This window comes from Triticum dicoccoides, chromosome 3B, assembly GCF_002162155.2.
Source record: "Triticum dicoccoides isolate Atlit2015 ecotype Zavitan chromosome 3B, WEW_v2.0, whole genome shotgun sequence".
Taxonomy (NCBI): domain Eukaryota; kingdom Viridiplantae; phylum Streptophyta; class Magnoliopsida; order Poales; family Poaceae; genus Triticum; species Triticum dicoccoides.
Window position 1 is genome coordinate 606,048,123 of NC_041385.1, and position 15,601 is coordinate 606,063,723.

At 46.6% G+C, this 15,601-nt stretch overlaps 2 protein-coding genes across 3 annotated transcripts; both read left to right on the plus strand.

The window, feature by feature from the left end:
• Positions 1-2,210: 2,210 nt before the first annotated feature.
• On the plus strand, positions 2,211-6,731 carry LOC119277393 (protein PIN-LIKES 6-like). Of its 2 annotated transcripts, none has more exons than XM_037558673.1 (12): positions 2,211-2,485; positions 3,094-3,378; positions 3,535-3,614; positions 4,265-4,389; positions 4,480-4,601; positions 4,757-4,984; positions 5,094-5,168; positions 5,263-5,363; positions 5,491-5,543; positions 5,673-5,867; positions 6,172-6,293; positions 6,410-6,731. In XM_037558673.1, exons 2-11 carry the CDS (start codon positions 3,181-3,183, stop codon positions 6,291-6,293), a joined length of 1,299 nt encoding a protein of 432 aa, XP_037414570.1. In that variant the 5' UTR covers positions 2,211-2,485; positions 3,094-3,180; the 3' UTR covers positions 6,410-6,731. The 2 variants fall into 2 exon arrangements, with proteins under 2 accessions (XP_037414570.1, XP_037414571.1); XM_037558674.1 differs by having other exon boundaries at positions 3,097-3,378.
• A 1,383-nt stretch (positions 6,732-8,114) lies between these two features.
• On the plus strand, positions 8,115-10,034 carry LOC119277394. Its single transcript, XM_037558675.1, has 2 exons — positions 8,115-8,618; positions 9,433-10,034. The coding sequence occupies exons 1-2, from the start codon at positions 8,165-8,167 to the stop codon at positions 9,915-9,917; spliced, it is 939 nt and encodes a 312-aa protein (XP_037414572.1). The 5' UTR covers positions 8,115-8,164; the 3' UTR covers positions 9,918-10,034.
• Positions 10,035-15,601: the final 5,567 nt, after the last annotated feature.

Sequence of the window (15,601 nt, forward strand, 5' to 3'; positions counted from 1 at the left end):
TCATATGACGAGGTGGCTTTCCAGTTCCCTATAGGTGCTGGTTCTTGGTCGTCTCCTTCATCGGCGTTCATACCGTCGATGTCTTCGGAGTCGAAGTCGAGCATGTCAGTTAAATCGTCGACAATGGCTACGTAGTGGGTGGTGGATGGGTTTTGAATTTCTTCGTCGTCCGCATCCCAACCTTGCTGACCATAGTCCGGCCAGGGCTCTCCTGACAAAGAGAGAGACTTTAGTGAATTCAGGATGTCGCCAAAGGGCGAGTGCTGAAAGACGTCCGCGGCGGTGAACTCCATGATCGGAGCCCAATTGGGTCCGATCGGAAGGGGTGCGGAAGATCTGGAGTCCGGAAAGGAGTCCGGCACCTTGGAGTCACATGCCTCACAAAGGACTAGGCTGGTATTCGGCTCGATCGCCGTAGAGATTACAGCTCCCGGGGCGGCGTACAACCGTCCGTCCCCGACTGGCGCGGTCGGCTCCGAGCTGAGGGTCGGAGCGGACACCTGAGCGGCGCTCTGGGCGCTGTCCGGCGGCAGAGCTAGATCATGCCCATCGTGACAGCGCGGCGCGCTCGGCCGTGGCTCGAATCCGTCGAAGATCAAGTCCCCGCGGATGTCAGCCGTGTAGTTTAAACTTCCAAATCTGACCTGATGGCCATGGGCGTAGCTTTCGATCTGCTCCAGATGGCCAAGCGAATTGGCCCGCAGTGCGAAGCTGCCGAACACGAAGATCTGTCCGGGGAGAAAAGTCTCACCCTGGACCGCGTCGTGGTTGATGATCGAAGAAGCCATCGGGCCTAAAGGTGACAACACAGAGGAACTCTCAATGAAAGCACCAATGTCGGTGTGAAAACTGGGGGATCTCGGGTAGGGGGTCCCGAACTGTGCGTCTAGGCGGATGGTAACAGGAGACAAGGGACACGATGTTTTTACCCAGGTTCGGGCCCTCTCGATGGAGGTAAAACCCTACTCCTGCTTGATTAATATTGATGATATGGATAGTACAAGAGTTGATCTACCACGAGATCAGAGAGGCTAAACCCTAGAGGCTAGCCTATGGTATGATTGTTGTTCGTCCTACGGAGTAAAACTCTCCGGTTTATATAGACACCGGAGAGGGCTAGGGTTACACAGAGTCGGTTACAATGGGAGGAGATCTTCATATCGTATCGCCAAGCTTGCCTTCCACGCCAAGGAAAGTCCTATCCGGACACGGGACAAAGTCTTCAATCTTGTATCTTCATAGTCCGGGAGTCCGGCCAAAGGTCATAGTCCGACCATCCGGACACCCCCTAATCCAGCACTCCCTCAATGACTATGTGCGGTATTGTGGCTTGGGTGGCGAGGAGGACCTATGCTTCGTGAATGTAGACAATTACCCAACCTACTAAACCAAGTTGTTGGTCTTCATTGCTTTGTTTCATGTATGTGGCAAGCATCTTAAAAAGCAAGCTGGCATGTTGACCTTCGAATCTAGGATGCCAAGATCGACCAGAAGCCACATGGACACAGGCACGTTCGCGGGTTACGTCACGTGCATCAATCACCTCGGGCCTCCCTTCAATGATGTCCGGTTTTAGATCTCTAGCAATGGTAGACCCACGATGTTGTTGCTTTTACACACCTACCACCTCACCCTCATAGTCCCGGTGGAGGTTGCGCATCATCATCGTCCTCGAGTTACATGTTCCTCAGACAACTCAAGCTCGTCGTGATGGTGCAACGCAGTGTTGCAATGTGGTGGTCGTTGGCAACATTCCCCTTCAGACGCGCGTGACAACATGTGGGATGTGGCTGACTTCCCGCGTTGTGTTTCCAACCTTTTTTCTTAAAAAAAAGTAGATCTCCATACATTTTCCCCTATATAAGAGATTGAGGTTATACAATATGGATCAAGGTTCTCGTTTCAGGCCGAAAACCCCTGAGATTTGTGGGAGAGTAATCCAATTTCAGCACACGCGAGAGCAAGGAAAAGAAAAAGGAAAAACTATTATCTCGAGCGTCCACCTGGCCCGATGAACCGGTGGCAACATCGCCAGGTGGAGCAGGCGGATAGACGCACCTCCGGATCACGGCGTACGGAGTGTCCGTCACTCCTCCTTGCGACTGATTGTGCCTTTGCTGCCGCAGCAGCCCCTCCGCCACGGACCCCAGCCAAAAGAGGATATAAAAAGCAAGCGCGTCCATCCGAACCGAGAAAAAAAGGTCCCACCTACGCCCCCAAACGACTCGTCGTTTCTCCTCTCACCCGGGGAAAGAGAAAGAGAGAGACCGCGGCCAGATTCATCCCTCCCTCCCTCCCAAGTCTCCCAAGAGTCCGCTGCAAATTAAACAGCGCCCCGCTATTCCAACCCACCTTAATCACACTATTAATCCGGCTCCAACCCTGCAGCAGAGGTGGTTTGGAGGTTTGGTGGTGGCAGGATTCCCCTCCCGCGGGCGGCTCGGCTCCCTCCCCTCCGCGCGCGAATCGCCTCCTCGGTTTCCTGGTGAGTTCTCTAGCTGATTCTCGTCTCCTTTGGACCATCTGCTCGCCGGACGGACGCCGCCGTGGACCATGGTCGCACGCATTGGACTATTCGTGCGGTTCCTAGTGCTGATTTGGGATTTCTAGCTCGGGGAGTTGCGTCGGAGCTCTGAACTAGAGCTTTCCGCGGAGTGGTTTTCGTGTTTGGGGGGGAGTGGTTTTCCGTTGGGCGGGTTGGCCGTGGCGTGACGAATCGGACGGGGCCGGCGGGGATGCTCACGCCACAGTAGCGGAACCGGATCCCCCGGCGGGCCGAATTCGGTGGCGACAACCCCCGACGCGCTCGGGAATCGGTGCCGTCATCCGCAGCCGTCCAGCCGTTTGGAATCTGGTTTTTCCCGATTCGATTCGGTTCGAGGTCCTTCCCCCCACGCATCAGCCGCCGTGTGCCGCGCGGTTTTGCGCGAACCGGGGGGTTGTTAGTTGGCGCCGGAGCTTGGTCAGTCCGGCACGGCGTTGTGCCAGCTGGGCCATCTTTGGAGCAGCCGGCGTCAAAAGCAGTCCTGCGATTTTCCTGCTGTCGCCTCTATATTTTTGCCGTCTATATAAGTAAGTCCTTCTTAATGGCAGAAGAATCGTGTGGGTCCTGCTCGTGAGGGCTGCAAGGGGAGGAGAAGAAAGGTGGGCGAGGTCAATCAAGTCCGGGCCAAGCAAGCGATGATGGAGAGGAGGTCGCTCATGGAGGCGCTGGTGACGGCGGCGCAGGGAGGCTCCACGGACACGTCGGTGCTCTCCATGCTCAAGTACGCCGTGCTGCCCATCGCCAAGGTCTTCACCGTCTGCTTCATGGGCTTCCTCATGGCCACCAAGTACGTCAACATCCTCCAGCCCAACGGCCGCAAGCTTCTCAACGGGGTGAGCTTTTGTCTCTTCTCTCTTTGTGATTAATGCCTGGCTAATGAGACCTATGGTCGCACCTGTGACCGCGAAGATTGGTAGCTGGGTGTTATCCAGAGTAGGAAGGTGTTAGCTACTTCATATAGTGCTCACATATTTGACTGTTTGGTGCAGCTTGTGTTCTCGCTTCTACTTCCCTGCCTTATATTTTCCCAACTGGGCAGCGCAATTACGCTCGAGAAGTTGCTGCAGTGGTAAGGATTTTTGTATTTCGATGATGCTCCTTACTTTCTTTGTTCAGCAGTTTAGTAACTCGGTTTTGTCGTGTGAGCTACTGACCGTAATGTTGTTACTGTTATTAGATTATTATAAGTCAAAATATCACAGTGATTTACTATTATCGAATATCCTGACAAATTTTAGTCATGAGCTTCCGAGTACGACAAATTTTAGTCATGAGCTTCCGAGTACGACAAATTTTAGCCATGAGCTTCCGAGTATGACAAATTAGCTCACGCGACTCCGCCTTTCTCAAAATAAATGCAAAAAAGGGTACCATCCAAGAGTGAAGGAAACATATGTTGGTGGGTTAATTGGTTACAGATGAATTTTCAGGGTTAGAATGGAATCGAAACAAGCTTTCCTGGACTAGTTTAATGGCAGTACTTCTTTCTAGTAATATATATTGAAATATGGAAATCAGTAGAGAAACTATTTCAGCGCCTTCATTTTGTTAGAGTATTGTTGCTGCCAATATTCATCTCGTTAGAATTGTGTGAGCTTTATCTTTGAGTCCATTCAGTCCTTTTTTCGCTGTTTTAGCCTTTTCCGTTGGCAATAACTCTGCCGTGATTGCATTCTTCCTATTTGACATTTTCTCTCCTTTTTTTTTTGTATTTTGTAGGTGGTATATTCCAGTAAATATTGTTGTAGGCGCCGTGTCTGGCTCCTTGATTGGCTTTGTGGTGGCGTCTATCATCCGACCTCCATATCCATACTTCAAGTTTACTGTTATTCACATTGGAATAGGTGTTTGTTTTTCTCTTTTGGAAAAAGTTGCATTTCATTTGTGATTCTTCTATCCGATACGGGTCTGACCGCTTATTTTTTCTGACACAGGGAACATTGGAAATATACCTCTGGTTCTCATTGCAGCATTATGTCGAGACCCATCCAATCCTTTTGGTGACTCTGAAAAATGCAGCCAAGATGGAAACGCATATATCTCATTTGGTCAATGGGTATGTGCATTTTTTTCGGGAGGTTTTATGTGTTCAGTGTTTTACTTATAAGTCAGGATTGACTACTTTGTGATATAAAGATAACAGCTCAGCATTTATATCAGGAATATAAACGTTCTGAGATCATAAGCTGAATGAATTCTTACTTGAGGCAGGTTGGTGCGATTATTGTTTACACATATGTGTTCAAGATGCTTTCTCCACCACCAGGAGAGACCTTTGATGGTGAAGAGGAGAAGCTTCCGGTTCTGGCATCTGAAGAAAACGCGATGCCTGAACTAGGTAAATATCCAACAGGCACTCACACTAGTACTGTACCCGAGGATGAGCCTTTGTTAGCTCTCGAGGGGAATCAAAAAGGCGCTACTTCTCTAGGATCAAAGGTAAAAATTGTTAATAGCAGTGATTCATAGTTGCATACACTTTGATCTTTTCTTATTCAATTTGATACAGTTATATTGCAATGTGAATAATTGTGCTCTGTTGTTACAGATATTAAGCTGTGTTAGATGTGTGGTGAAATTCCTAAAAGACAAGCAACTTCTTCAGCCACCAATTATTGCCTCTGTATGTATTGATGGGAGTGCATTCTACTAGTAATTATTACAGAAAATATATCTGTATTTTGTACCTTGGAAACTAATTTGACACTATGGAACAGGTCTTTGCAATTGGAATCGGTGTTGTTCCATTCTTGAAGGGTTTGATATTCACGGATGATGCACCTCTATTCTTCTTCACAGACAGCTGCCTCATTCTTGGGTATTTGCATCCTGCTTTTGGATTTCGTTTCAAATATACACAGACCTTGCACCAATTAAACTACAGAACTTAAATTGCACATGATGACTTCTATAGTTCTATTGTCTAAAATATGGCACATTTTCAGGGAAGCTATGATTCCATGCATTTTGCTTGCTGTGGGGGGTAATCTTGTTGATGGTAAGAATCTATTTTCCTTTGAAACTGTTGTGAAATTGTATTATACTGACATCAACCGAACCATTATCATTGTATGGTGAGGAGATGCATTTCTCTAGATCTTAACACTTGCCCTTGTTTATTCATCAGGTCCTGGTGAAGGGAGTAAAAGACTTGGTGTGCGGACCACCGTTGCTATTATTTTTGCACGGTTGATCTTGGTTCCAATTGCTGGGGTTGGCATCGTCATGCTAGTTGACAAACTTGGTTTCATTCCCAAAGATGACAAAATGTTCAAGTTTGTTCTACTACTGCAGCATTCCATGCCCACATCTGTGCTCTCAGGTATGAGAAAATAAGGGACCGCTGCTTATCACTTACCATCATGTTTAAACCTTTAAAACTCCAATAATGCTTTGTTTGTTGAGAAAATAAGGCTCGCTGCTTATCACCCAACTATCATGTGTTCATGTTTAATAAAACCTTAAAATACTCCAATAATGCGTTGTTAGTTGAGATCTGCAAGACAGTGGGGCAGTGTGTGTGAGGTCACCATGTTGGTTGAGATCTGCAAGACAGTGGGTTAGTGTGCTGCGTGTTAGCAAACCACGCTATGGAATCTGATATTAAAAGATCGTCCTGTTTGCAGGTGCCGTTGCAAACTTGAGAGGGTGCGGGAAAGAATCAGCCGCGATCTTGTTCTGGGTGCACATTTTTGCAGTGTTCTCCATGGCGGGATGGATTATTTTCTATTTGACGCTGCTCTTCTAAGTATGCCGCTCCCTTGTATGCCTGTTATTTTCATCTCCCTTTTGCGCTTTCATCTGCAGCAGCGCAGATTAACAGCGATTCCTTGATGCTCAAACTACTCTTGATTTGATCTACAGATACTGCACTCAACTTGAATATCCGCAAATAGTAGATACCATCAGAAAACATGGAAGAAGATAATAGTGTGTCCTGAACTGTACAATAGCCACTGAAACCATGGTGGCAGCTGCTCTGGAGGTACGAGTTGTATCGGTACAGATATGGGTTCCTCGTACCCTGTTTGTGTAAATGCTTTTGTCATGTTAATTTTGGCCTCGTCTCTCCGCCGCGAGAAGCGACGAGTGACGAGAATCGCGGCAGCTGTGGTGCCTGCCCATATTATTAGGTCACCTTGAAAAACCTTTTTGATCCACATTTCAGATATATTTTGGCACTCCATGATCTTTGCTCCATCTATTCGGTTGAATGAAAGTGTATTCTGTATCTTTGTGTTTTGCTGTCCGTGTGGTCGTTGCTGGAGTTCGGATGGTAGGTACACACACAAGCATTCATCACCGGTCGCAACCCATGATGGTACCCGTAGTCCCGTACACAAGCAATAATGTGCACACAAGCCCGTGCCAGCGACGCGTCGAGGCTTTGCATGTTGCCGGTGTCGCCAGACGTACCAGCAGCACGTTGCGTGTAGTACTACTGGGACAAACTGTCGTGTTTGATCGCTCCATGTGCTTATGGATGGATCTGGAACACCGCAGATCTGAATCTCGTCTCCAGTCAGAAAAAAACTGCGTATCCGATGGGACGGAATCTCACCGGGCCGCGCTGACACGTTGGTTGCTAGTTGCGTCGAGTACCAGTACTATGCGATGGAATGTGCCGGGAAGATTCTCTAAGGCCTTGTACAATGGGAGGTGCTTAGAGAGATGCTTACAAAAATAAACCGGATTTTTCTGAATCACCGGAGCCTATTTCTACAGGAGAGACTCTTAGTTAAGCGTCTATCCTGTACAAATAAGCACCGGTGCTTAAGATAAACCTGATTTATTTTCCTAAGCACCTCCCATTGTACAAGGCCTAACACGTCAGTGCGAGCACGCAAGCTAGTGTTGGATGGAGCAGATACTTCCAACTAGGCAACCAAGCTGGGCAGTGCATCATCGACGACGAATGGGCCATGTGGTCTCTCGCGCTGCTGCACGCCTGCATCGTCCGATAGCGGGAAAACATGAGCCTAATCCTCCATCTCGCATGGCCAAGGCAAGTGATCACGCAAGGTATGTATGTCCGATCAAACGACACGAGTTGCCCGAGGCGCTGATGAGCACGAGCAGGCGTCCAAAAGCGGACAAGCATGAGGTGTGTCTTGGTTGCACACTATCATTCAGATTAGCTTGGAATACTCTTCCCACGCATATAAGCACGCACAGATGCATGATAAAAAGAAGACGGATCAAAAGCGAGTGCGGTCTTTTGGCGGGCAACCTCCATGGAGGTGGTTATTTTTAAAAATTCGATAATGACATTTCGGAGTTTCAAAAAAATCTGAAAAAAATTATACACATTCATATTATAGAAGAGCCAAAGAAAGATAGAAAAGAAAACAAATAAAATACTCCTACTAATTGTAAGCATTTTCCACAGGAAAATGCTTCGACTAGCACCATCTATGCTTCTCCCTCTCCTAGTGCCACAACTTTAGAATCGATTCCACTACCACAGGGAAGCAACAAAGTAAACACGAAACAAATCCTTATTATCGTCTTGGAATAACTTTGCAGCAAGGTAAAGGGTGCCTATGGGATGATAAATCTCCGCATTGTATCCCCTGGTCTGTATCACATCCTGCAACGTCCTCACCCTCCCTCATACAAATGAAAAAGATATCAGTCGAGTTCTGCATAATCTCCGCGCGCGGTCTAGGACGCAGATCGTCGCTGCTGAAGCCACAGTGGTTCTCAGTCGGATGGGTTGATCCCAACAGCAAGTACTGCACCAAGATTGACGCGTCAGGAAACTCAAATGCAAGCTGGGGCACCAAGTTCTCGGTCTCGGTGGATGGCCATGATCTGGCCCAGCAGCAGATGGAATTGACAGTTGAGGTCTACAGGAGAGAGCCCATCTTCCTAAGGGAGCATCTCCAGGGAGCTGCAGTTGTCCAGATGAAGGAGTATCTTGACAAGTTTGCACAAAGTGAGGAGCATTCAGAAGTCATTGAGGAGACTGGCAGTTTCCAGCTTAGGAGAAAGAAGTCAGACAAAGCTCATGGATTTGTGGATATATCCATCCGGATCTGCAAACAAGAAGATGATCATGGTCGGTTTTCAGGTAAACAGAAATTTCTGGTTTGCAATGAAAGAATACGTCTGATTTGTGCCATCTGAGATGCTGATCAAAACACTTCCACGGTAGGAGCGTAGGCAACACATATCATTTTCCAAATCTTCCGCACAGCACACTAGAATGGCAGTCAGAACTAAAATAACAATGCAGGGAAGTTGGTGTTGTTTTGTTCGTTGAAAAAAATCAGTGTTTTTCTGGTTAACAAATATGTTGCAAAAAGTTCAGTGCGTGACCTAACATCATAGCTTCATAGCAATAAGAAAAGTATATGGTGTATCTTTATCGGCAAATCTATCCACAATTTGTAAGGAAATGGCCAACACATTTTTTGGATGAAAAAGCACAACATGCTTGATCCATTGATAGGCTTTAGAATGTACAGAGAATGGGCAGCATTTACTTGTTCTTCAAAACATAACGGAGTTAGCAGAACAACAAGTGAAAGTCAGCATGCTTGGTAGAGTATGCTGCCATGATATAGTCATAAGATCTACTGTCTGATTCTTACCATCAAAAGGGTAAAGGGTATGCTTAAATATAAAGCACATGAATTAAGATGAGCTTCAAAACTACAATATCATAATTACTTTAACAGTTTTGCTAGAACTCATCTAGATGAGATATAATTTTATCTCATTCATCTTTTATAGCCATTGAATGTGATGCTATAAGATGTGTGTGCTGACGTGGATTGTATCTGTTGTTGTTTTTAAAGTGAATGAGACCATATTATATCTCATCTAGATGAGTTCTAGGTACTCCCTTACTTTAACCTATATCATCTTCTATTGATTTGCAGGATTACCTGAAGGATTGAAGAACTCCGATCAGGTCGGCATCACATTGGCTATAGAAGACGGACCAGTTTATAATTATCCACCGCCACCCTACAACCATTATAGGGGCGACAGAGAAGATGCTGATCACCACAGTAATTCCAGGCCGGTGATCCCTGGAACTCGCCCAGATCCATCACCATTAGAAAGTAGCTACAGCTACCAACCCCCAATGTTTCCATCAACCCTGCCACCACCACCAACTTCAAACCTCGGCTTCTTCCCACCACAGCATCCCGGTAGGGAGAGAGTGCCACAGAACTACATAAATGTGCCACCAAGAAAATCTGCAGCTCAGAATAGTGCACCAAACTTTGGAATGGGGCTTGGAGCTGGAGCACTGACTGCTGGAACTATGATATTTGGCGAAACCCTCTTACCCGGTCCAAGTTTCGGTGGTGCTCTTAATGGTGCAAGCCTATCTGTATCCAATGATGCACCATTCTAATTAATATCTGCGCAATAATACGTCAGTGCTAGCTTGTAACAAAATAAGAACAGATATGAGCATTCAATTATATAATGGGGTCGTGATACTCAAATCACTGCAATCCCTCATCCAACTTATCAATGAATGCAGCATTTCATAAACAATGTCAGCCTAGGGGTGTTCCTTATCGCCACTAACAAAAGCGCGCGCAACTGTTCCGCTCTCGCCGTTTCCTCCACCCACCTCAACCCAGCTGCAGCCCGGTGCAGCCTTCTGCACTCCCTGCCGTCTCATCTCCCCCCTTACCTCCTCCAGGCCCTCAAAGTTTCCATCGCAGCCATATGTGTTCGCTAGCAGCACCCATCCACCACTCCCAGCCTCCTTCGTCGTCATCAGCATCCTAGCTGCCTCTTGGGCCCTTTCTTTATCACCATGCATCCGGCATGCTGCAAGGTATGTCCTCCATGCACCAGCTCCTACATCCCCTGCCTCCACTACTACCTTTCTCGCCTCATCCAGCCTCCCAGCTCGCCCAAGCATGTCAGTCACACATGCGTAGTGCTCCATCAGCGGCTCCAAACCAAACTCCTCTTTCATTCTCTTGAGTAAACTTCTCCCTTCTTCGACAAACCCAGAGTGGCTGCACGCCGACATTGCTGCCAGCAGAGTTACCTCGTCTGGCATCAGACCTTTCACCTCTGTCATCTGGCGGAACAACCCCAGTGCCTCCTGCCCACGCCCATGGGATGCATACCCGTTGATCATAATATTCCATGATGCCACGTCCTGTTGGCGCATCCAATAAAATACACGGCATGCCTCATCCAGTGCCCCGCTCTTGGCATACATGTCTACCAGTGCATTACAAGCACGCACATCCAATGCACCATCGTGAGCCAGTCCGGTCGTCATAATGTACCCATGCACCGTCCTGCCAACCTTCAGTGCTGCAGTCTGCGCACATGCAGGGAGAACAGCCGCAACGGTCACTGCATCCGGCCATACTGCAGCATGCCTCATCCTACGAAAGAGCCGCATTGTCCCCATATGGTCAGCCGAGTACTGCAATGCGGACAGCATCGAGTTCCAGCTGAACAAGTCCCTGTCCTGCTCTGCCATCCCCTCAAACACCATTGCCGCATTGGCCACATCATGGGACTTCCCATAAAGATCCACCAAGGCATTACAAACCGAAACATTGTGGTCAAGTCCCGACTTCACCACCATCCCGTGAACAGCAGCCCCGCGCTCAAAATCCGTGGTCGCGGTGCAGACCGACAGGATTCCGGTGACAGTGAAAGCGCTGATCTCCACCATGCCATCCTGCCTCATCCGCAGGAAGCACTCCATGGCGCGGTCGAAGCATCCGAGCTTGGCGAACCCATTGACCATCGCGTTCCAGACCACGACGTCCCGGAGGGGCAATCTGTCGAACAGGCGGTGCGCGTAGTCAGCGAGGCCGAACCTGAGGTAGCCGCGGAGCAGGGCGCTGGCGCAGAAGAGGTCGTCGGCGACGTCGCAGCGGAGCGAGAGGGCGTGGATCGCGAGGAGGTGGGGCGGGGACGGGGCGGAGGAGGCGAGCGGCGGGAAGGAGAAGGAGTCGGGGGAGTGGACGAGGCGGAGGCGGCAGAAGACGCGGAGCGCGAGCGGGTAGGGCAGGGAGAGCGCGGCGTTGAAGCAGGGGAGAGGGGAGGTGGGCGGGAGGAGGTGGTGGACGACGGGGTGGAGGGCCGGGACGCGCGCGTAGAGGGAGACGAGGGTCGTGAGGATGGCGGGGCTGGAGGCGAGGCGGCCGGAGGTGAGAAGGTGGGCGTGGAGCGGCAGGAGGAGGCGCCGGCTGGGGGCACGCGAGTGGGAGACGATGGCGCGGAGCGGGACGTAGAGGGCCGCCATTTTCCTCGGCGGCGGCGTGGACTGGTGGCGCTTTCAGAGTTCTGAAGCTCGAGAGCTCCCGGCCATTCCGCCCGGGAGCCGTTTCGGATGATCATATATAATAGGCCGCCAATTTGACAACAGTCCGATAGCACCCAGCGCCCCCGGTGCTGTAGTGGTCCAGCCCGTTAGATGCTATGAACGGTTAGTTCTTTCGTTTTTCCTCTTTTTTAACTTTTGTTTTACTAGCTATTTGCCGGTACGTTGCAACGGAGCTATATATATATATTCTAATACTATAACATCAATCGTGTATGTCTACAGTCACAGCTCAACGTAAACAATTCGAGCTGAAACTCATGATTTTTGATAAGTATGAAGCACATCTGGATAGCACCATGATTTATGGCCTTTATACATAAGAGATTCAGTGAGTTTATGACAGAGATTGATTATTTGGTTTCCGCAAATTTATAACCTTGTCATACTTGAATTAATTGATTACCATAATTGCCATATATGAGATTTTCGTGAGTTTATGGCATTACCATACATTAATTGATTGATTACCATAATTACCATACTATATTTGAGATACACTGGGATTTCAGGGCAGACGAATAAACCAGTAAGAGAGAAAACCACGGTGGAAGGGGGAGGAAAATCGGTGGGGATGGGGGTTCTGGGAAGTGGATGTGCATCATAGATGTGTAATCCATTGTTGAATATATGCTGGTATGCCGATGAAAGCAATTTTTTTTAGGTGAAGATTTTGTATCCTGTCCATGAGCTGCATAATATTGATGGAGTACGAACCTTGTAAAGCACATTAAGATTTCAAAATGTAAAAGCACTTACGGAGAGCAGCAGATATTTCAATGGTTAAGTGATATTTTCAGATAATAAGTTTGGCAGTGAAAATTTCAATATCTACATAAAATATCATATCAAAGGATTTCATATGGAGGGAGGATTCTGAATATTGGCCTCATGGAAAATAGAGGCATGAGGTTGTGTTCAGCGTGGATGGAATGGTAGGAAGAACAGAAGCAGCAGCGTAGCAGCATCAGCAATACGGAGAGCAGCAGCAGTGTAGCGGCAAAATTACATATCTTACGCAAGTCTCCCCTCGCCGTCACTGTTGGAACGCATCTTCAGGAGCAGCTTCAACGGTCTGCACACGATCTGGTGCACGCTCCACAACACACGATCGGCTAGAGTTTAGCTGTAGTGGTTAGTGGACAACGGCATGACTGCCTCATGTATTTGTACGCTGTCAAAGGGTGAATGAAAACACCGTCAATTCTTCCATTCTTCTCCTTCAGTCACCATGGTCGTGTCGCTCCGTCGATGCCGCATCTACCCATCTCCTTTCCAGATCGAGCGCTACACCCCTATTCCCTCCCCTCCCTGCCACCTTGGTTCGAGCAAGGGCGTACGTGCATCGGCGCCGCGACGCACACCAGCGTGTGGTCACGCACCTTGGCTGCATCGCTCTATGAAGAGCTGCCGGATCTCTACCTCGGCCAGCGACCTGCCTCCCGCATCCTCTCCTTCCCCCAACGGCGACCTCTCCTCTACTCGGGGCGGCCGCCTCTCTATCTCCTCACCACTATTGACTTGATGCGTCATGCGCCCATGACGGATCTAGTCGAGCGAGGCGAGAGGGGGGTAGGCATCTGGCATGTGGGAGAGGGAGGGCCAGGCGGCTCGCGGCTGGGAGGAGCGAATAAAGGAGAGGATCGAGGGAGCCAAGGTAGAGGGAAACTAAACAGTTAAAAAGGAAGGAATAGGAGAGATGCCATCCGTGATTGATCTGTATTAATCGTGTTATATGCATTAATCAAATAAGGTATTAATTGACATCCGTGAATTGATTGTATTAGCAAATATTGACCGTGTGGAGAGGGAAATCGTTGTCGGGTGGGAGAGGATGGACGAAGGGGTGAGAGGACGTAAGAGGGGAGACGGAACCTTACGATTCTTTTAGGTAGTAGAGACTTGCACATATGCCCGTGCGTTGCAACGGGGAGAAAAAAATATTGTGCACCTAATTTAGTGAGAATTATATGTGCAAGAAAAATCCTGTGTGCACTTTTGAGTTTCGCCGTGTGTGAAGTAATCAATCCGCTATTTTTTCGTTCATTGATCGAGGGGATTTAAGGGTTTTGTTAGGTCATCGCATGTCAGAGAAGGCAGCGAATTATTCAATCTATTTTTACATTCATTGGAGGGGACTTTAAGACGTGAAGTTCAATAATATGGAAATGAGGCGGGTCTTTTCTCTTTTCCATGTACAAGCCACCGCAACCGGAGTTAATTGTACTCCGCCATTTTTCCATTCATTGATCAAGGGGATTTAAGGTTTGAAGTTCCATAATGTGGGAGGTCGCCGGGTCTTCTCTGTTCCATGCATCTAGCTCGCGTCGTCAGGTCTTCTCTTCTCTTTTTCTCGGGTAGGAATCATCGATACATTTAGGGTCCTTTTGTAGCTTTCATCTATCATCATCCAGTTTACTACATGTAGTTTCACACACGTATAAAAATTGGTACGACTGTATGTAAACGAGCAGTATGGAACTATTTAAATATTTTTTCCTTATTTTCCAGGTAGTTGGGCTGGCTACGTTGCGTGGGCTATGAAAGGCCCATGCATTGAAATTACATGTGTTTGTAAGGAGCAAGGAAAAACTCCCCAAAAAGACGAGTTGAATGATTGAACTCACGATCTCAAACACTCAACCAAGTGATGCTACCACGCAAACAAACACGTCCTGCAAACTAATCACCAGCGTAAATATTTAAGAATATATTGCAGCGTTTGATTCCAAACATTTTATGATTATTTTTGAACATTTCAAAATAATAATAATAATAATAATAATAATAATAATAATAATAATAATAATAATGAATTACCAAATATTCATGGAATCATGAATAATTTTAGAAATCCCGAACAGTTTTAGGAAATGCAAACGATTTTTTGTAAATTCATTACATTTTCGGAAAAACACGAACAAAGTTTGAAATGGGGGCATTTTATAAAATTCACAAAAAGTTTTTAAAAATATAAACCTTTTATAAATACATGAGCAGTTTTTGAATTTGTGAACAATTTTAAAAAACAAGAAGATATTTTTAACATTCAGAACAATTTTAGAAAATATGTAATTACTTAATGCAAATATTATATGAATTTGTGCACATTTCACTAAAACAGGAATATTTTTTGAATTTGGAGAATTTTTTTTAATGCAATTTAATGAGAATCTCGAACAAATTTGGAAAACGCAATTTTTTTTGAAAAAATGGGTACATTTTTTATTTAAAAAAGTCAGGGTCTTTTCCATCTAGCTCACGTGCCAATTCATGCATCCTTCATCCAGTTTAATCCATCGATCCTTATATATTTTTATTACTACATGTAGTTTCATACACGTTTATAAATTGGTACAATAATATGTAAATAGCAATATGGGGCAATTTAAAATAGTTTTGCATTGAATTTGTGAATATTTCACTAATACAAGAATGTATTTCAAATTTTAACCATTTTTAAAAATCTAGGACAAATTTGAAAAACAAAATAAATGAGTTTTCAACAAATTTCAGAATGAGAACAAAACTTTAAAGTTCTGAACTTTTTAATAAAACGGGAACAAAATTTTGCAATTCTGAACATTTCTTTAATAAAACGGGAACACAATTTTTAATATCCGAAAGTAAAAAAAGTAAACTTGAAAGAGAAAAAGTCAACAGAAAAGAAAAAGACAAAGGAACGGAAAATGAAAAAATAGAAAAAAAAGGAAAACGGGCCGGCCCAGTCC